Raw genomic sequence first — 21,531 nt, 5'->3', positions numbered from 1 at the left:
AAACTATCACGTTCTCGGTGTTGCCACAATTGAAAAACAAACTTCTTGTTGAAATACCCTTTATATGATTACTAGTAATGGTTTTTTTTTTATTAGACAAGCAATTTGCCCTATTAAGATCCCATTTTGTTAGTTTATTTATCGTCACAATGGAGGAAATAAAAAAAATGGTTTTAGGATCTAAAGATTAAAATATAAATGTATTTTTTTTTAATAATAATTTTATGGCCTGGCCTGGTAACGAGACCTTTAAGCCAAAATATAAATGTATAAAAGGGCATATAAAGTATAGATATAGAACCACCATACCGATACCATAGTCCGTCTACACTCTACGGGTAGTAAGACTGGTTAAATGTCAAAAACAAACAGCTCAAAACATTGAGAGAAGTTTCTGTTTGTTGATTATTTATCAAACAAATTTTAATTGAAATAAAAACTAATACAATGCGTAGACATAAGTGGTAATCAAAGGTGAATAATAAGATAAAAAGTGTTCCCTTAATTTGATACTTTTGATCTAACCTATTTTAATAACTGTCTTGTAAAATATGTATTCGATTTGCCGGCAAACACACCCGGCTACAGGGGTGGAATATGCTGTAAGCTGTTGTTTTTTTGAGAATGATGAGATGTGCTTGGTGACTGCTGGTGCCAATATTTTAAAAGTGTTCAGACTTGTGCCTGAAGGGACCACGAAAGAAGTCAATGCAGGTTAGTAGGTTAGGACTGAAACTTACCGTTTTATAACTCTGATTTTAGTTAAATGTAATGGTAATCACTGCATTGTAACATAAATTCTCTTTGTCCTTTCTAAACAATCTCTAAGCCTAGGTACTTTTGTACACCTCCACATCAAATCCTAAGCATCTTACTCATTTAATACTTTCCATAGCTATAATAAATATACGGAATGTTGCATTATTTAAATGTAATTATATGATTTTCTTGCTACAAGTACAATATGTAAGGGTTAAAAAAGTGTTTGATTTCATAGCAACTGTCTAAAAAGTTGTTTTTGTCTTAGTATGCTTAAATACATAGTAATCTTAATTGATACTTCTAGCTGGTCAACCAATACCACCCAAAATGAAGTTGGAGTGCTTAGCTTCATACACATTATGGGGAAATGTTATGTCTATTTCATCTGTAAAATGCCCTAGTGCAGGCCGTGATCTATTACTTGTGTCATTCAGAGAAGCAAAGCTTTCTGTCCTACAGTATGACCCACAGACAAACAATCTAGTAACTTTGAGTATGCATTACTTTGAAGAGGATGATATGAAGGTAAATATTAGAGGATTTACAATGTAATTAAACATGATTTATTAAGATCCACACATTAGCTATGCTTCTTTTTTATCAAACAATTTATTAAGATGATAAAACAATGTTCCAATTTTTTAATAAAATTACAAATGTAATGCCTTATTATTCACTTATAGAATGGCTGGACTACACACCCTCATATTCCTTGGATAAGAGTGGATCCAGAATTTCGATGTGCAGTCATGTTATTATATGGAAAAAAGTTGGCTGTGTTGCCATTTAGAAAAGATCTTACATCTGAAGAAGGAGATCCATTAGAGGCCAAACCTCTAGAGGATGACAAGAAAAATGTATGTGTTTTTATACAGAAAGCTTATTTTTTTATTAGTGTACAATGTACATATAATAATTAATTTTTTACATGGAAACCATAACACCAAACTTATTATAATAATAAAGATATACCCTTATTACAGCAAACTCAGCCAATGATGCGAGCTCCAACTCTAGCCTCTTATGTAATAGTATTAAAAGACTTAGACGAGAAGATAGACAATATACTAGACTTGCAGTTCTTATATGGATACTATGAGCCTACATTGTTACTTCTGTATGAACCTGTAAGAACATTCCCAGGGTAAGAAATAAGAATCCATACTAATATTATTAATTTATCTTAAAAAGTTGGCCAATGGGCATTACAATAAAAATACATGTTGATTTGTTTTTGTATATTATGCAATATACAAAAACAAATCTGTTTATAATATTAGTTAAGATAAATGTGTCCGCACGTGAATGAGTAACAAGATAATTATATAAATTATTTATTTCTTAGTCGTGTAGCAGTACGAAGTGATACCTGTTCAATGGCAGGTGTTTCTTTAAACATGAGCGCACGGGTCCATCCTGTTATTTGGTCAACGGGTGGCCTTCCTTTTGACTGCTTGCAAGCTGTGCCTGTTCAGAAACCACTTGGTAAGATTTAAAGCCTCCAAATTTAAGAGCTGAATGTCATAGAGTCAAAATAAAAAAGATTAAGACTGAATACAGAAGTTTGGAAAAAAAAATCTTTTGATACAAATTTGTATTTTATCTGATCTATCAATCAATAGAATTTCTTTAATGTCCTTGAATGTTATAGAGGGAAAGTGTTCAATAAGGACACATTGGATTGTGAGCGAATCCCCATGTGAAGATATATAGTAGTATATTAGTAGTTTTAAGATTCATTTACATAATATTTTATTTTTCTTAGTTTTGAAGTGGTTATAGAAATGGTTTTAGCAAATGATAACTTTACAGGTGGTTGCCTGATATTAGCAGCAAACTCCCTCATCTACCTAAACCAGTCAGTTCCACCCTATGGAGTATCATTAAATAGTATAGCCACACATACTACTAACTTCCCACTACGTGAGTATTATTTAATTATTTACGTCACATCAGATATCCTTTCTATGCCATTTTTTTCCTCATTAATAGTATGATCATATGATTTTTGAAGTGAAAACTTCTTTAGCGGCGTTGTACACTTTTTTGGAATGGGTAAAAAAATTAAACTCGCGTCAGGACACGTGACCTGATCGAAAATTCGTAAGACGGATGGAGAGTAGACAGCTGGCGCGGCGTATTTAATCTACTATATAAAAATAAGTCGGGTTTTCCTTCCTGACGTATAGCGTCAGGATTAAGCGTATAACTCCAGGACGCACGAACCGATTTCCACGGTTTTGCATTCGTTGGAAAGGTCTCGGGCTCCGTGAGGTTTATAGCAAAGAAAATTCAGGAAAAATTTCAACAGAAAAGCGGGATCACCAAACGAAACGTTACATAAAACGAAGCCATCTGGTGGCGAAACGGAGTTCGCGGAGTTTGCTAGTGTAATATAAATTGTCATGTTTGTGTACGATAGCGCAATAAATAAATATTGTATTCTACCACATAAATGGATCCTTAGACTTTTATACTGATAATTAAAGCAATTCGTGAAAAATTATTCCCTAACCATTCCAAAATATCAAAAATGCACAACGTTTATATTCAAGTTTTCACTTCTGCCGGCACTCCCGGAGTGCAACCCGTCGTTTTTTTTTGTAATAAATGTATTAATCGATTTAATATGTGTTATTTACATGAAATAATATTCTAGGTATCCAAGAAGGAGTGTGTATAACCCTAGATGGTGCCAAAGTGGCCACGTTGGGCGAGAGTAGAGTAGCCTTGGCACTTCGCGGAGGCCAACTCTACGTGTTGACGATGTTGTCCGACTCTGTTCGAAGTGTCAACAGTTTCCATTTGGATAGAGCTGCAGCTTCTGTATTGACGAGCTGTGTGAGTTGGATTTCAATATATTTATGTTTTAATATAAGATATAATTTCATTTTTAAAATACAGTTATAAAAAATCAGCAGTTGAATACAAAGAACATAAAAGGATATAACAGGAACTTTATAGTAGCACTGATGACAGTGTTACTAGGTCTTCAAGTGATTTTTTCGTATTCAGTATGTAAAGGATAATTCCAGAAAGCGGTTTATTATTGAATGATGCCTTCTCGACTTAACTAAGTTCTGTGTTCACTTGAGATGTAAAACATACGGTTTTACATCGGTTTTTTTACATTTACGGTTTACATGTAAAACATAAGGTTTCAAGTTCTTTACAGGCTTTGATAAATGTGCCAAATTTCATGGATGTAATAATTTACAACTTCTGAAGGAACCAAAAGTAGCTCGAAATGAATTGTGAAATTACGCACAGTGCGTTGCCAATCGATGAACAAGTTTTGTTTTGTCATCGTAGGCACATTTCTGTATCTATTTCTTTGAGACTATTTCTCTGATTTCAGACATTTCCAAAAATAAACAATATTCCCAGTCTAAGTAATTAATGCCAATATTACAATCTTGTGATTTTTAATACAATGATTTTAGATGTGTGTCATCGAAGAGGACTTTCTCTTCTTGGGGTCCCGTTTGGGTAACTCTCTTCTACTGCGAGTGACAGAGAGGGAGAATAGAATGATTTTCTCCATAGATCGACCGTTGGCGGCTACTGTCGATCTTACAGAAGGTAATTATGACACTTTTAACGTAAATTAAACATCTCCTTGCCCCCTTTCATCTTCCCTAGACAGTTATATAGCTATGACAGTTCACTGAAGCGGCGGTTAAACAGACATCTTCTGGGCAGGCCATATCTCACTTAACACGTGGGGTTGTAGCCAAACGTCAGTCCAGTTCTGTATCGGTGTGTTCTTTAAATCTTATTTTAAAGAACTGTCATGGTTTTTCACTATGTTTGACATTATAGGAGCTTAATGGTTTGATTATTGTACTGTACTTGACAGCACTAAAAAATCGGTTGTCTGTAAAGTCGGTTTACTGACGATAGTTGAACGTGACAACGTCACGAATCGCTCACTCGAGTAGGAGAGAGACAGATGTCGAACGCTGAAGAGCGTGGAGTCCGATTTTGTCTCTCTGTCGCTTCGCGCTCTCGCTTGCACTTCAAGCCTTAAATGGAACGGCTCAGAGCGAGGTCACGCCGCATGAGTCATGTTTTTTCGTGCGTGCAGCCGGCTCCATCGAATTATAAGTCGTTGTCACGTCAAAAAAGCTATACGGTTTATAATCTAATATATAAAATTCACGTGTCAAAATGTTCGTTCCCATACTCCTCTGAAACGGCTCGACCGATTCCTTTGACATTTTTATTCATATTCAGTAAGTCTGAGAATCTTTCAAACCCCTATGTGATAAAGGGTATCCACCCAAAATTTTTAATTTTAATTTTTTTCGACAAATTTTTTTGATTTATTTTTTTATGATACAATACATCATAAAAAAATACATACAACCCTTAATTTACACCCCTCTACGATTAACCCCTATTTTTTATTATTGATAGTTATTTTTATTGAACTAAAAAAATGTTTCCTAGAAATAATATACATGGCAAAACAATGTTTGCCGGGTCAGCTATTATGTATGTATATTTAAATAAATGATTACTTTATTTACATAACTCTTATAAACATAGGTACAATATTCATGTGTAAAATACTTTTTATCTTTCAGATACAGTTAGAGAAATCCAAAATAAAGACGCAGCCGATCCGGTCTCAAAACGACGTCGGATGGACACGATCAGCGATTGCGTGGCTTCCAATGTTATTGAAATTAGTGATAAAGACGAATTGGAAGTGTACGGCTCCGATATACGGACGTCCACTCAACTTACGAGTTATGTGTTTGAGGTATGTAGGTATATTAGGTAACTCGTGCGTTGGCAACACTAACATAAATCAGCGGCGCTACAACCTCTCTAGGTCTTAGCCTCAGATTTCTGAATCTATTTCATGATCATTTTTAAATCTAATAGGCAAGTAGGTGATCCGCCTTCAGTGCCTGACACACGCCGTCAACTTTTCGGGTCTAAGTCATGTCGGTTTCTTCACGATGAGCAAATGTTAAATGCGCACATAGAAAGTCCATTGGTGCACAGCCGGGGATCGAAGCTACGACCTCAGGTATGAGAGTCGCACGCTGAAGCCACTAGTCCAACACTAGGGCAACACTAACATAATTTGTTTTATTTTTATATAATGGTCCTTCGAGCCGGACCATGTGCGAAAACGAGTGAACTGTGGTGGATTGCAACTTTTACAATAAATTCATCTAAAGCAGCGGCTAGAACGCAAAAAAGAAGAGATAGAGAGATGTTATCTTGTGTTGGGCTTGCCAACAACCTGTCAATGTATATATATATTTCACCCTGAAATACTACTGAACCGATTTTTATGAAACTGAGACTGTTCTCTGAGTTGCAAAATTTAAAATATATATAAATAGATATAATAATTACCTTTTTATGTCGGTTAAAATACTAAGGATAAAAATGATTCAGGTATGTGACTCTCTCCTGAACATCTGTCCGATCGGAGATATTTCGATGGGCGAAGTGCAATTGGTGAGCGAGGAAAGGAGAAATGAACATAACACTATAGAACTGGTGGCCTGTTGTGGAAGAGGGAAAAACGGGGCGTTAGCCGTCCTCCAACGGTCCGTTAGACCTCAACTGGTCACCGCTTTTGAGTTACCGGGTGAGTTGCTTTGTATTTTGTTCAATTTTTGCTTTTGGATATTAATTTTAGATTCAGAATCGAGCCTTGGCGGAAAGTATGACTTCTGTATGTCAAAAACTTAATGGATTTGTCAAACTTATGGTTAAGTTTCGACTCTGAAACTCACCCTGAATATTCAAAAGGTTACCCTAAACTTTTCTCAATGGAAACTTGATTTTAAATGAAACAAGATTGAGGATGTTTGAAAATACGTTAACTAGTAAAATAAAATGAATAATATGATTTTTTGGTATTAATATTAATCGAATCTTTTGACCTTTAATTATTTATCGATCTGCGATTTTAGCGTTTGGTTTGTTTTTATGTCCACATTGTGCTGCTAGATAGCTAACGAGTAATGAAAAATAATAACGTATAAATAAGTATAATAATTTGAATAGTTTCATTTTTGAATTAAAAATTAAAACCGCAGATTATGAAAAATATCTTTAAATTATTCTTCTAAATAGAAAAGCAAACTTATTCATATATTTTTTATATCTATGTTATTACATTTAAATTTAAATTTTATGTTTTAAAGTCAAATTTAAATTTTGTGTTGGCCCGTGATATTGTTTTAATAAGCAGTTCCAACGAAACAGACACAAAAATGTGTCTATAATAGATTTGGGACTTCAAATGTGTTGTGATTTTAGGTTGTATTGATATGTGGACCGTGATCGGGGAACAGACAGAAGTGCTCCGAGACGCGCACAGAGACATGGAGGGGACGCACGCCTACATGATACTCGCCCAGGAGGACTCCAGTATGGTGAGCTTATTTACGATATTTAATAATGACTTTAAATAATACTTATTCAGTGTATCTGTCTCAGCCAACTTGATTAATAAGCCGTTCAATTAACATCTTGGCCTCAAAAATATCGCCGTTTAACTAGCGGCCTGAAATATGTTCAGCCGTAGCGTTTGTTACAATATTCAATAAACTGGCTGCTAATACTTAGGAATAAAGTGACCATCTGACATAAAAAATATTTGTTTAAAAATTAAATTGCTTGAGTCAGTCACAACTAAATTCACATTATTATTGTCACTACACTCTTCCATTGTACTTGTCGTGTTTCATGAAAATTTAGAAAACACCGTCAAAGATATGGTTTGCCGACGCCATATTGAAAGTTTGAAGAGTTTCGTTTCGAGTTTGAGAGTGACAGAAAGTAGAACTAAATTTAAATTAACAGTCAACAGGTTAGGCAAGTAATGAAAAGTCATCGATCCAAGTCATCTGCCTAGCTGTTTGATCAAAACTGGCTGAATATCAGGCCGCTAGTTAAACGGCGCTGTTTTGTTAAAAGGCTAGGCAGTTAATTGAACGGCTTATTAAGCTAGTTGGACACATATGCATGTTTGATACAAAATAAATTAGTGGTCCTATATCACGACTTTTTTCTGTGTTTTCTAAGTGCAGTTAACATATACGAGCGAGCGAGTATTCAGGGTGAAGAGGCCACTAGGCTAACACTGCTTTTGATATTTATTCTCATAGTGATACAATTTGTATTTTAAAAGGAATTAACCATTATATTAATTTGGATTTGTAAACAGCTTTTTCGTTAGTTTATATATCACAAGGAAACCGTAGGTCACAGCTAGTATGGGTGCTACATTACCAGGTTTTAAGTCTCGACTCTGAGTCTTATTAGACCTTAACGTCATAAATAGTTGATCATCTACATCAGTTTAAAAGCCTCTAATGAAATATTACACAGATCCTCCAAACGGGACAAGAGATCAACGAAGTGGACAGCTCCGGTTTCATGACGAGTGCACCGACGATCTTCGCTGGAAATTTAGGAAATAATAAATTCATGGTTCAAGTTACTACGGTCGCTATACGGCTTATTAAAAGTGAGTGGTTAATACATATTAATTGTATAATATTGCCAGAAATAAGATGTAGAAGAAGACGAATTTATTGAAAACTTTCTTTATTAAATAGTCGAATAAATCGATGCTATGCTGATGATGTGATAAATTTATCAACTACAGGATGTAATAACTGATAAACAGTGGGCTGAAAAGTTTGGTGGGGGGTTTGACTGCGTGTATCGTCATTTCGCCATCTTCAACTTTGGCTTTCTTTGGAGCTTTGGCTTCTATAGTATTTTATTTTCTCCAAAATGTCATGCTTTACTAACACACGTAATTCTTTTAATCATTTTTTTTAAATAAACAAAAGTTCTTTCTCTCAAACCTTAGGGCTAACTAAAAATCCTACGAACTTTTCACCCCACATAATAGATCGAGTAATTTAATGTATATGCTTTGGATCAATAGATGGCGTGCTGATACAATCGATATCACTGGATTGGACTGCGCGTGCGGCCATCACTGCCGATCCCTACCTTTGCGTAATGTCAACTTGCGGAAGAGCTCTTGTTTTGGCTCTAAGAGAACTGAGAGGAAAGGACAATGTGGTGAGTTTACTGTGTTTCAACTTATCACATTTTTGTTTACTTGTTGATTTCAAGACACTAAAATATCAACTATAAAGCCAGATGATTGCCGTTTTCGCTAAAGAATTTTCAAAATTGTTTACAGAATCAGAATTTCTATGCTTATCTCGAACGACACTCAAACTTGGATGGACGTTTGACACTGTTTAAGATGAGGTTGTCAAATCGAATTACATTTATTCCTTTTGAGATTGTACACATATGACTTGCGAGCTGGTAGTAAATGTAAATTTACAATTAATTTAACTTCTTTCTTTAACATTCATAAGTGTACTTGTTTACCTATATGAATAAAGTATTTTGAGTTTGAACGTGAATATTAAAAATATGGAAGGCAAGGCAAATGGCAAGAAGTTTTATGGTTTGCAAGGATATTTTAAGGAACTTCTATTAAGATAAGGGAGTGTTCAAGTATTACGTCACGCAATCTTTGGAGATTATTGACCCCCCCCCATGTAACGCGCCGTAACGTTTTTCTGTACCCAATAGTAAAACGTGACTACCCAGGGACTCTTTATACTTAAAAATTACCATTATGTGGTGGTAAGTACTGGAAAGTCGAAAATAATATTAACAATAATGCGTAATTCAATCCCCGCCCCGCATCGTAACGTTTTAAAACGTTTTACGTAATACTTGAACTTGGAAATTGTTTACCGAAATTAAGTCTAGGAAAAATGAATGTTTGCAGTCCGGACGTTTAGCCCCCACTCGTCAAGCGGTGCCTCACAAACCAGCTGTCGTGAGGGCGGCTCCTTATCGGGATCTCAGCGGTTTGTTTGCCCAGAATATCGCTAATGTACAGGTAATATCTTCTACGTAATCTCAGACAAATACAAATAAAAGTTTTCCCCCCTTTGTACATTACCGTCTTGATTACTTTGGGAGACAAATTTGACGAACATATTTCAATAATTGATTTTGCTTTGAATGTGTCACGAAACCTATTTAAAACTTTCCTAATTCATAAAATGATTGTAAAATATAATTCAAAATCCATTATTTATTACGATTTCATTCTTATGCAATTAAAATTAGAATAATTTATATATATTTAGAATGTTTCATAAAGCTTGCTTATTTAAAAATTATAATTTTATATATTAGACCGGTAATAGTTTCGACATCTACCACTTAGTTATTCATGCGTATTACGAACAGGTAAAAGGCGAGTTCACAGGCAAAGCAACGAAGAACGTAAAAGCAGAAGGGCTAAAGCCGGGCGTGGTCTACGAATTGAATGATGATGAATTACTCTACGGAGGGGATCAGACACCAGCTTCTATGGCCAGCGTGAGTGGATTTTAGATATTTCAGTTAATTATTTTTCTTATCAGTGAATTAGCCAAGTTACAAATAGCTTTTATTTCTGCGTTAGGTTTCATTTCAAAAGTTAAAAAAACTGCTCGCTTAAATGAAATTCGACTTAGGATTCAGAAAAACAATATTCGTTTCGATTAAAATACTCGGCTGGATACGCTATTGAAAAATAACTTTATTTATATAAGATTATATATCTTATTTTATTTGGAATTGATGAAATTCAAATAAACAATTGTTTTGCTATAAAAATAAAGAAACTACATTAAAAGTGTATTATTAAAATTATCAATCCCTTTTTAAGCTTTTTACAATAACCTCACAATTAAACTGAAGATGTTGAGTTATGATGAAACAGAAGATTTAATAACTGTTATTCTGTAACACACCCACTCCCCTCACATATACACACACCCACGCACGCACACACACACACACACAAACACACACAAACACACACCAAATTTATTTTCCTGCCTCTCTACCACCGGACCGGTGGTGGAGAGGCTGGCTATCTGTGGAACAGGTCTCCTGTTCCAGAGACCAGTCTCTCACATACACTTCCTAATGTTATCATCTTAGTTTAATCATAATAATCTTGTATATATATGTGAGAGAAGAAATAAAGATTATTATTATTATAATAAACAATATTGAATTCAATGCCGATGACTTGTACTTCTGTCAAACTTCAAACCAACTGCTTTTTCCAACCGCGATGGCTGATAGCGTCATCTAGTATATAATAAAGAAACATACAAGTTTCTTTACATTTATATTATTTATTCACAAAAATACTTACACTATCCTTACAGTACTAAACTAATACGATAATGTTGAAAAAAAAGATAATAAAACATATTAGATACATCGCTACATGCTGTGAACTGTCTCTACGAATATATAAAGATGTCGGTAGTGTTTAAAAATATCTCATCCACAATTCAAAAGATATGAATCTTGGTATTTTTTGAAATATCTTGTTTTCCACAGATAATGTTAGCCGAACAATCGAAAAACCCCGACGTCCCTCGAAGAGTGTCGCGCTGGTGGAAGAAGCAGCTCGTGGAAGTCAAACCGACGTATTGGCTCTACGTCGTCAGAGACAATGGAAATCTTGAAATATATTCACTGCCCGAGATGAAGCTGAGTTTCTTGGTCAGGGATGTTTGTGCAGGACACAGGGTGAGTTATTGGAACTATTAAATCTATTATTTTCATATAGGATCTATATGAAGATTGGGATTTACATCGTTCAATGGTATTACCATCGAGAAGTTAAAATTACTTGGGGTTTTGCTCCAAATATCATTAACATGATATTTCGGCTCGAAGGACCACGAAAATTAACTATAATATTATCAATTATAAATCATCTGGATATATTTGATATACTATTAGCTGATCCGGCTGACTTCGTTTCGCCTAACAGTCTAATAATATCGTGTTGACTTTAGTTAAACTTATTTCATTAAGGTTTACATTAAAACAACTTTTTCTGCAAATACAGAAATGTTTTATTGCTTGCCATTGCGAAAGAAGCGATATTGCATGTTAAAGCACTTTCTGATATAAAACATTTTTTGGTGAGGTAACACATGTATTTGATTAAGATCGAATCCTGGTTATGCATCTCCTCATTCACCTCAAGATCGGAATTTCTTGAACTGACACGAATTCGTCGTAAACTGATGCGTAGTTTTGTCAACAGATGACCACACTGTTTGCATTCGTAAAATTAATTTACTTATTTATTGTTATTCGATATTTTTGTTTCATATATTTAGATTGTTGTAAAGTCTTAGGTATATTTTTAAAAGAAATCATGCTTTGTTTTAATTACGTGTTTAAATATCACAATTTCATATTTGTTCAAATAACATTTTAAAATATTGGCAATTAGGCAGTGCCACTTCTTTGTTGTTTACACCTCCAAGTGCCACACTACACGAACTTTAACTTGCCCCATCTTTATTTCCTAAAAAGGATTCATTTAAACGGCGGATTAACAGGCATATCCTGGGCACTTGTGCCCTCTGATAAGCATCTCACTTGACAAGTGTTCAAAAGAATGTCGATTTTCTTATAAAAAATTACAATTGTTAAATTTATAAAACTTCATATATATTGCATCAAATATATAAGTGTCTCGAAATTTTAAATTTAATAATTGGAATCCAAAATTGATCCAAATATATTGAATAATTTCAGATCCTAGCCGACAGCTTAGAATCCGTGGCTATACCTCTAAACCCACTCGAAGAAGAGGAACTAACTTCGGGTCACAGTTCCAGCGTGGATAAACTGCAGGAGATGTTGGTGGTGGGGCTCGGGAATAAGGGATCCAGGGTGCTGCTACTCTTAAGGATGGACGACCAGCTCATGATATATCAAGTAAGTAGTTAAGCAAGATTATCATAGGCGACAGTAAATTAAAAAAAAAACGTTATATTTATTATTTTCGATTCAGGTACAGATACCCATTCGTGTACATCTTACTTTAGCTGAATGATTAGGCCAGTATTATAAAAACATTTAAACTTGAGTTATGTTTGGTGGCGGTTGTAGGAGGAGGGTGTGGCTCTTTGTTTGAAGCTGTGTCAATTGGCTTTAATTGTTAAAATTATGAGCACAATAATAAAAATACAAATTACGAATGTATGAACAACTCAAGGGCTTATTAATTACACCAAAATAAATGTTTTTTGACTAAAAGTGTAAGATGATAATATTTCGTTTGTGCTTTTTATTATATTAGTTATATGTACTGCAATTTGAATAATATCGCTCCATTCCAGGCCTACAAATACCCTCGTGGTAATCTGAAGCTGCGTTTCTCCCGGATGCAGACCACATTTCCATTCGGGTACAAGGGCGGGTACATCGGATGCCCCGAAGATGGGTACGAGGCGGCCGCCTTGAGGGAGAACGTGCGATATATGAGATACTTTGGTGAGATTCTATACATTTATTCGTGGTCATATCTTTTTATATTTTTTAAGTTAAATTACTTCCTCAAGTCTGTCATCTAATATTAGGGGTAGACATGTTGATTTTTATTTTAATTTCAGTGTCATGTCTGGGTAATTAAATAAAAAAATTTCATAAACAAATTAGTGAAAGAATTATTTTTATATTTTAAATTATTTTATGTACCAGTGGGCAAACGGGCAGGAGGACCACCAGATGTTAAGTAATACCGCCACCGATATACAGTCACATTGCTAGAGGGTTCGCAAGTGCGTTGCCGGCCTTTTAAGAATTGGTACGCTTTTTCCTGAAGGACCCTAAGTCGAATTCGTTCGACAATGCATCGGTTGGCAGCTGGTTCCACATAGTGGTGGTGCGAGGAACAAACTTACTATTAAACTATACTTTTGTATTTCGTCTGACGTCGGCTAATCAACCCTATATCATATACCTTGTATTCCATTTGCGATGTTTCATCTAGATATAGTAAACTATTTTGAATGTAAAATGTACTTTTCGAATGATCAGGCAACGTGGGTGGTTACAACGGCGTGTTCCTCTGCGGGGAGACGCCATATTTCCTCCTGCTGACGTCACGAGGGGAACTCCGCCTCCACCCCATCAGCTCCGAGGAAGCGCCCGTCGCCTCCTTCGCCTCCTTTAACAACACCAATTGTCCGCAAGGGTTCCTTTATTTCAATGCCAAGGTATTATTAAATGTATACATATAATAAAATAATGCATGTTGTATGTTAATGTTCATAAATTTTGTCAATGTGTGTAAGTAAGAGTAGGATAAAAAAAAGGATTTTAATTAATTTATTTTATACAACATGATGTTGTTAAAGTTTATTAGTTATTTCTTAAGAATCCTAGACCTATTAACCTAAGAAATCTGTGAAATTTAAAAAACCCTACCCAAATCTTAATATCCGAACATTAAATCTTAATTGACAAACATTTTGTTAAAATTAGAATAAAAAAATCGGTTGTCTGTAAAGTCGGTTTACTGACGATAGTTGAACGTGACGTCATAAGAAAATACTGATGGAATGGTTTAATTTTTCAGAAGAACCTTAAATTTATACATAAGTTTTTTGTATGGATATAGAGAAGGAGGTAAATGGAAATCACAATGGAATTGATCAAGTTACATTTATTTGTATGCATAAATAAAATTATGCCGATTGTGCCTCTTTGTCGTTCGTTCCGCGCTCTCGCTTGCACTTCAAGCCTTAAATGGAACGCCTCAGAGCGAGGTAACGCCGCATGCGTCATGTTTTTTCGTGCCGGCTCCATCGAATTATAAGACGTTGTCACGTCAAAATGATAAAATTTGATATTTTCACCTGGTATATTATATCTATAAATTCCCTTTCCAGGGATCTCTCCGAATCAGTGTTCTTCCAACCCATCTGTCGTACGACGCTTCTTGGGCTGTTCGGAAAGTCCCATTACGAGAGACCCCACACGCGGTGACCTTCCACTTGGAGTCGAAGACCTACTGCCTGGTCTCGTCCGTGGCCCAGGCCACGACCTCCTATTACAAGTTTAACGGAGAAGATAAAGAGAAGAGTACGGAAAATAAGGGAGATAGGCGAGTCATTTATCTTTTTCTTTTATATTTTGTGACTACTCTAACGTGTGATTTAGATCCGATTATAACTATATGTCATAAATCAATATTTTTGGCTACTATAATATAGAAACTACCAACTATTGTAAAACAGGAAATAAAAAGGCTTATTATTATTATTGTAACTATATGTAGTCTGTCAAATAATGTTTTAAAGTAGAATATATGCATTATACCTATACCCGAGAGAGTGATTTTATATTTATTTGAAATGAAATAATAAATATTCTTATTCAGGTTTCCCTACCCGATGCAAGAAAGGTTTTCAGTGATGCTCTTTTCCCCTGTATCTTGGGAAGTGATACCCAACACGAGGGTGGAGTTGGAGGAATGGGAACATGTGACGTGCCTCAAGAATGTGTCGCTGTCCTATGAGGGAACCACGTAAGTCAAGTAGTTTTGTCTTTTTGATCGTTTCAATTTCTTGGTTAATTTTTAATATGTTTTTGAAAACGAACTTGTAGTATAATTTTTTTTTAACATTTTCTCATCATTTAATACGAACTTTCAGGTCAGGTCTTCGTGGTTACATCGCGATTGGGACTAATTATAACTACAGTGAAGATATCACATCACGAGGGAGAGTAAGTACAAGTCAAGGGTGTAGAACGGGCAAGAAGACCTGGCAAGAAACTCTCCGCCACTCTTTTTAATCGCCAAGTTTTGAGTCACACAAATTGTTTGAACTGGAGCAAATCACTCCCAAGGATTAGGATCATTTAAATATTCGTAAAATTTATTAAATGCTTTATTTATTAATTTGCGTTTAACGAGAGTTATGAATTTATTTAGTGATAATTCTCAAATTTCGCTTGGAAGTTTGTTTTGAAAACGAATACAATTTCCATATAAGGAGTGGTTTATCTTCCGTAGCCTGGTTGGTCGTGTACTCAAGTTAGTTCTATTTTGCGTATTATTCTGGTGAAAGTCACCATTTGTTTTAAAATCGTTCATATAATATATATATGTTTAACTCCAGGGATGGCAAAATAGGCTTTAATAAGGTAAATAAATGGACACTATTTAGAATTTGTCTTTGTATGTCTAAATACTAAAGTACTAAGCTATTAGGGTTTTCCAAAATGATTGTCAAAAACCACACCCAAATTACTTACTTAAAACACCCATTTTAGCCTAATATGGTCATAATTTCAGATAATAATATACGACATCATCGACGTGGTGCCGGAGCCCGGTCAGCCCTTGACGAAGAACCGCTTCAAGGAGATCTACGCCAAAGAGCAGAAGGGACCCGTCACTGCTCTCACGCAAGTCCTCGGATTCCTCATTTCAGCCGTCGGGCAAAAGGTATTTTATATTTTAATAAATATAATAAAAAGGCGCAATTATTGTAAGGAAAGAGGTTCTTGTCGATTTAAAAATTTGATTGGGTTATTATAAAGTTATTTTTTAAATTTACTAGCTATTTGAAACAGAAGATATTATTCATATAAATTGTTGCTAAGTGTTACGAAAAAGAAGTTTCTACTAATACTAAATTAAATACACAATAATAATAAATTATGTATTTGCAAAGAAAGGCAAGCAGGGCATTCAAATGTCTTATTAATTATTATGATGTCATAAAAAACTTATAATTTTTGTCAAAAAAATCTGGTCTAAATGCTATAAAGGCACCTTGCTTTCAAAATGTAATCACCTTCCCCTTGCTAATATTATACGGCAGTGATCTATACATTCTGGGAAGAGGATTAAATAGATAAAACCAGTATTCTCTTCTGTAGCTTGAAACGATTGAATGAATATTTTCAGATCTACATCTGGCAATTGAAAGATAACGACTTAGTGGGCGTGGCCTTCATAGACACGCAGATCTACGTGCACAGGATGCTGGCCGTGAAGAACCTCATCTTGGTGGCCGACGTCTACAAGTCCATCTCTCTCTTGAGGTACCAAGAGCAGCACAGGACGTTGTCGCTCGTTTCCAGGGATTTCAGGAGTGCACAGGTAATCTATGGACCCTATTCAGCTATCCGCTATATTTAAAATCCATTTTAAATTTGAGATTTGAAGTAATGAAACCATTTTGCAGTAGCTATTCAATTCAAAACTTGGGAACATTATTGATAATAGTAGAATTTTTAATTAGACGATGTCAACTGACGTTTACGGTGTTGTCAGTTTTTAATGAAATAAAAATAGTGTTGTGACAAAGTAAAAACCCCTGAATTAATGATCGGTGATGGCACTAGTCGCCGCGCCGCGCTTTGCAATAAGACGTCAAAAAACTGATTGTAGTTACATAGTACTAGTACCTAACTTATATCAGAGCACTTTTATACAATTTTGAAATAGAAATAATATTCTTTTATTGTTTGAAATGATTGACTATTCACACTCATTGTTCGTTCATCTGATTGAACAAGAACTGAATGCATCACTATTACTTTAAATGTGGCAACATATTTTTACAAAGTGACATTAGCTACTGTCAGTTGGCTTCGTCTAATTAAAAATACGACTATAGTCTGTGGTGACATAAGAACTAAGTTCTATAGTCGAATTTTTAATTAAACGAAGTCAACTGACGTTTACGGTGTTGTCAGTTTTTAATGAAATAAAAATAGTGTTGTGACAAAGTAAAAGCCCCTGAATTAATGATCGGTGATGGCACTAGTCGCCGCGCCGCGCTTTGTAATAAGACGTCAAAACATAGTACTAGTACCTAAATTATACCAGAGCACTTTTATACAATTTTGAAATAGAAATAATATTCTTTTATTGTTTGAAATGATTGACTATTCACACTCATTGTTCATTCATCTGATTGAACAAGAACTGAACGCATCACTATTACTTTAAATATGGCAACATTATTTTACAAAGTGACATTAGCTACTGTCAGTTGGCTTCGTCTTATTAAAAATACGACTATAATGTATATTGAAATTATAATGTATTCAGATATACGACATGGAGTTCGTGGTGGACAACACGAATCTGGGATTCCTCGTGAGTGAGGTGGAGGGGAATCTGGCGCTGTTCATGTACCAGCCGCATGCCAGGGAGAGCTACGGAGGTCATTTCATTATATTTAGAAAGACATACATTATTCTTGATGACAAATCAGTTGCGATAAGAGTAGCAGGCCTAACTTGTTTAACATCGTAGTACCTTCACAATGTAATAACAATTACTTTTAAGTTTAAATATTTCTTTTTTACGTGGAAAGTTATATTTATCTTTAATTTAGATAATAAAGTTTGTTTTTAAAAAAATAATCAGTTAACTGCCCAGTTTTTAATATCTATATAGTCTCTAAACAGAAAACACAATTTGAAATAAAGAGACAATGTATCGTTGAAAATATTTATTTCCGAAAAATAAATAGTTTTATTTATTCACATGACGCCTTCCTTATGGTATATCCTGTTTTGTACATAAAAAATGAGGAAAAACTGGCTAAAAACTTAATTTTTTATCACACAAGATCTCTAAATGTTTTTTGTTATACTTTCCAGGCCAACGTCTGATCCGCAAAGGCGACTACCACTTGGGCCAGCAAGTGCACGCCATGTTCCGGATCGCGGCTCGGCCCGTGCCCAACGTCCCGCAGAAGCGACACGTCACCATGTTTAGTGGGTTTTATTTAATTATTTATTAAAGTTTACCACATCAAAATCTAAAATGTATGACAATTTAAGTAAACATAAGTGTTACAAAAAAAAATATTACAAAATACAATTAAAATATATACAAGACAAAATAAGCACACAATAAAGTTACCAGAAATTTTTGGTAAAGCAGAAAAAAACATCATCAGCAAAATAGCGAATTTGGTTCGAGATAGGCACCTAACAATGCTTTTGCTAAAGCCCACTACCAAATATATCCAGCCCTGGATAAGCTCAATAAGCCGTTCAATTAACACTTAGCTTTTTAACTAAAAATTCTTATAATAAATAATTAATCTATTTACTCTTTAAACTAATGTGACGTTTTGTCTCTTTCTGTCGAATTGTGTTTATGCTGTGATGAAAAGGAACAGATGAGTACTTTAACTGCAGCCCTATTAAGGGGGTTAATGTTTTGAAAGATTGATTATTATAATGTTTTATTATTGCTTAAACATTACAATTAATGAACTAAGAGTACAAAACCATTATTCTTGGTGACTGAAGGGCCTGCACCACAAATTCTTTTAAATTCATTACAAATTAAAGAATTAAAATAAAAAAAATACATGCTTATAATGAAAACAAATGTGCTTAAAGCGACCCTCGACGGCGGCGTGGGCTACGTGGTGCCAGTGTCGGAGAAGGTCTACCGAAGGTTGCTGATGCTGCAGAACGTCATGAACAACTATTGCTGTCATATTGCTGGACTCAATCCGAGGGCTTTTAGGTATTCAATTAATATTTTTAACTCGTAATTCCCGAGATCAATCTCGATGACGCCTTCAACCAAACAAACTGAGGGTAGCTCTCAAAAGGAAATAATTTTTATGTTTTTCGAAACATTTTCCATTCTCCAGCCATCATATATTGATAAAAGAAAGTAAAATCGATTCAGTAGTTTAAGAAGTTCTTTGGCAAACTAATTTTTCACTCTGGTTCATATTGGATACTATTGAGGGAGAGAAAAAGGAAGATATATTAGGAATTTGATTAATTGAATTGTCATTAAAATATTAAAAGTGTCGAAAATTAATACTTTTTTTTCTACAATAGTAAAAACACGTGGCATTTTAATTTACAAAACGTCATTTGAGATTTCAATAAATTATTTTGCATAAAATATAAAATACTAATATTTCATAAATTCTCTTTACGAAATTTTAATTTTAAAAATAGAATAATATTCTTACTCTCTCTCGATCGCTCTCTCTCCTTTTTCTTCGACAAAAACGCTGTACGTCTTTGTGACGTTTTTTAAAATTTTACCCTCATGCGCCTAAAGAAGTTTCACTTCATAAAAGAAATTGTCCTGACGTTGCGCTTCTTTGATTATTTTTTGAATTGATAATATATTGTATTTAATTACTGTGACATTAAAAAAGTATATACTATTTGTAGGACATACAAATTCTCCCGCCGTCCAGTGTCGGGTGGCGCGGCTCGTGGAATGTTGGACGGTGATTTGGTCACGTTATACACTTCGATGCCCGTCGTAGAACAACAGGATGTACGTACTATTAGTATATTTAAAGAGTTTCTTCAAACAATTTCATAAATAAATGGTTTTGAGCATTTTGTTTGTTTCAGATTGCAAAAAAGATTGGTACTAAAGTTGAAGAAATATTCGGAGATCTGTATGAAATAGACAGACTGACTGCGCACTTTTAGTATTATGTTATTTGTAAATACAATGTTAAGGCTCGCTGAGTGAAGTTTTATTTATACTCAAACCAATAAATACATATATATTTTACATTTACTTCCTAAATCCTCATCATCATTATCTTTAGTATTAATTAAAAATGACACATCTTTTGGCATTTGCTCTCTATAATATATGTATTTTTATAATGTATTGTTTTGAATACTTACCAAAGATTCCCTTCATTTGGGTAATAAAAGTAAATTTTCTTTCATTTTGACGTTCATAAGTAGCTACCAATATAAATAAAATTTGATTTAGAAAATACAAAAAAAAAATATCGTTACAAATCAGTAATTTGTAACGATCCGATGAACCCTTTTTAAGTTAACAATTGGTTTGCATTAAACCAACCATATTTTGTTGCTTTTCAATAAATTATTTTCCTACCTCTAACAATTATTTACGCATATCGTTAAAAATTATGATTGCATAACCGAAATACTTTTATTCTATATATACTTTAGAATCACCAATTTTGTAGTTACCACTGACTCAATTTCTACAGAGATAAGAATCTAAATCTCTTTTTAAAGTATTTTTTATATATATTATATAATAAGGCATGAAACTTTACATTTGTGTCATTGTATGTGGTTGTTATGTATTTGAAGAAATATGTAATAGATTTCATAAACCTACTTAAGAAATGTTTCGATTCCGGATGCTAATTACAGATATCGTAACTTGCAAGCAAGTTACACCAATGATGCCAACTTGGGCGTTTCCCTCGCAAATTTAGAAGGATTAATATGTGGAGTGAGTTTTTAGGCAGAATTTGGTTCAAGAATATTCGTTTTCTTAAAAAAACGAACGGCTCTATGCAATTTATATTAATAGTCCAGTCAAATTATGGCTAAAAACGGGTTAAATAAACATGAGCGAACACAGTTTGGGGATTTTGAGGATCGATAGGGGGGTGTATTCTGAGCATAAATTCCAATTTGAGGGGTTGTACTGAGGTCAGCTCAAGGTCATTTCGATGGAAACGCGTTTAATTTGATATCTCGAGAATGGTTAGTGTTAGGCGAAAAATTGTAGAGACCTTTTCTTTTCCAAACAAAATTTACTAACTTTTTTATTTAAAACTTTTTTTTATAACATTAATATTTTTCAAGTTATTACTCCTGCAAGGCAAAAATTTTACTTTTTTTTCTAATTTTCGTCGTTTTCTCCCCAACCATTCAATTTTATTAAATTTTACCGATCATCGAAGTGTAGATCTTTTAATTATGAACAATTTTGTTCTCAAACTTTTTTCTGTAATGCCAATACCTTCGTAGTTATATATTACTTTACCGAGCGAAATCCGCGCCATTGTCGCAACGTGTATCCACAGACACACTGTTGCGTGTATTAGTGCGAGTAAGGAACTCGTCGTGGTTTTTGTT

The 21,531-nt window shown here is 34.3% G+C and overlaps 1 protein-coding gene across 1 annotated transcript; it reads left to right on the top strand.

Annotated features, from left to right (window-relative positions):
- Positions 1-335: 335 nt before the first annotated feature.
- LOC125059277 (cleavage and polyadenylation specificity factor subunit 1) lies at positions 336-20,142 on the top strand. The gene is made up of 29 exons (XM_047663645.1): positions 336-714; positions 1,067-1,287; positions 1,446-1,619; positions 1,746-1,906; positions 2,108-2,247; positions 2,575-2,685; positions 3,422-3,603; positions 4,206-4,344; positions 5,352-5,530; positions 6,181-6,376; positions 7,054-7,169; positions 8,128-8,266; positions 8,696-8,835; positions 9,566-9,679; positions 10,036-10,167; positions 11,188-11,379; positions 12,406-12,588; positions 12,993-13,146; positions 13,693-13,871; positions 14,547-14,761; positions 15,038-15,184; positions 15,312-15,384; positions 15,956-16,108; positions 16,574-16,768; positions 17,726-17,840; positions 18,283-18,399; positions 19,036-19,165; positions 19,837-19,945; positions 20,026-20,142. The coding sequence occupies exons 1-29, from the start codon at positions 552-554 to the stop codon at positions 20,104-20,106; spliced, it is 4,350 nt and encodes a 1,449-aa protein (XP_047519601.1). The 5' UTR covers positions 336-551; the 3' UTR covers positions 20,107-20,142.
- Positions 20,143-21,531: the final 1,389 nt, after the last annotated feature.

The sequence above is a fragment of the Pieris napi genome, chromosome 19, assembly GCF_905475465.1.
Source record: "Pieris napi chromosome 19, ilPieNapi1.2, whole genome shotgun sequence".
Taxonomy (NCBI): Eukaryota; Metazoa; Arthropoda; class Insecta; order Lepidoptera; family Pieridae; genus Pieris; species Pieris napi.
Note: the sequence above shows the minus strand (reverse complement) of the source record. Positions and strands in the feature narration are given on the sequence as shown.

What these genes read in the sequence shown, in the direction of transcription:
- LOC125059277 (XM_047663645.1), top strand. Translation starts at nt 552, where the DNA reads ATGTATTCGATTTGCCGGCAAACACACCCGGCTACAGGGGTGGAATAT. An exon ending in TTGAAGAGGATGATATGAAG is followed by an intron (nt 1,288 to 1,445) that starts GTAAATATTAGA and finishes ATTCACTTATAG; the next exon opens with AATGGCTGGACTACACACCC. An exon ending in ATGTTTGTGCAGGACACAGG is followed by an intron (nt 11,380 to 12,405) that starts GTGAGTTATTGG and finishes GAATAATTTCAG; the next exon opens with ATCCTAGCCGACAGCTTAGA.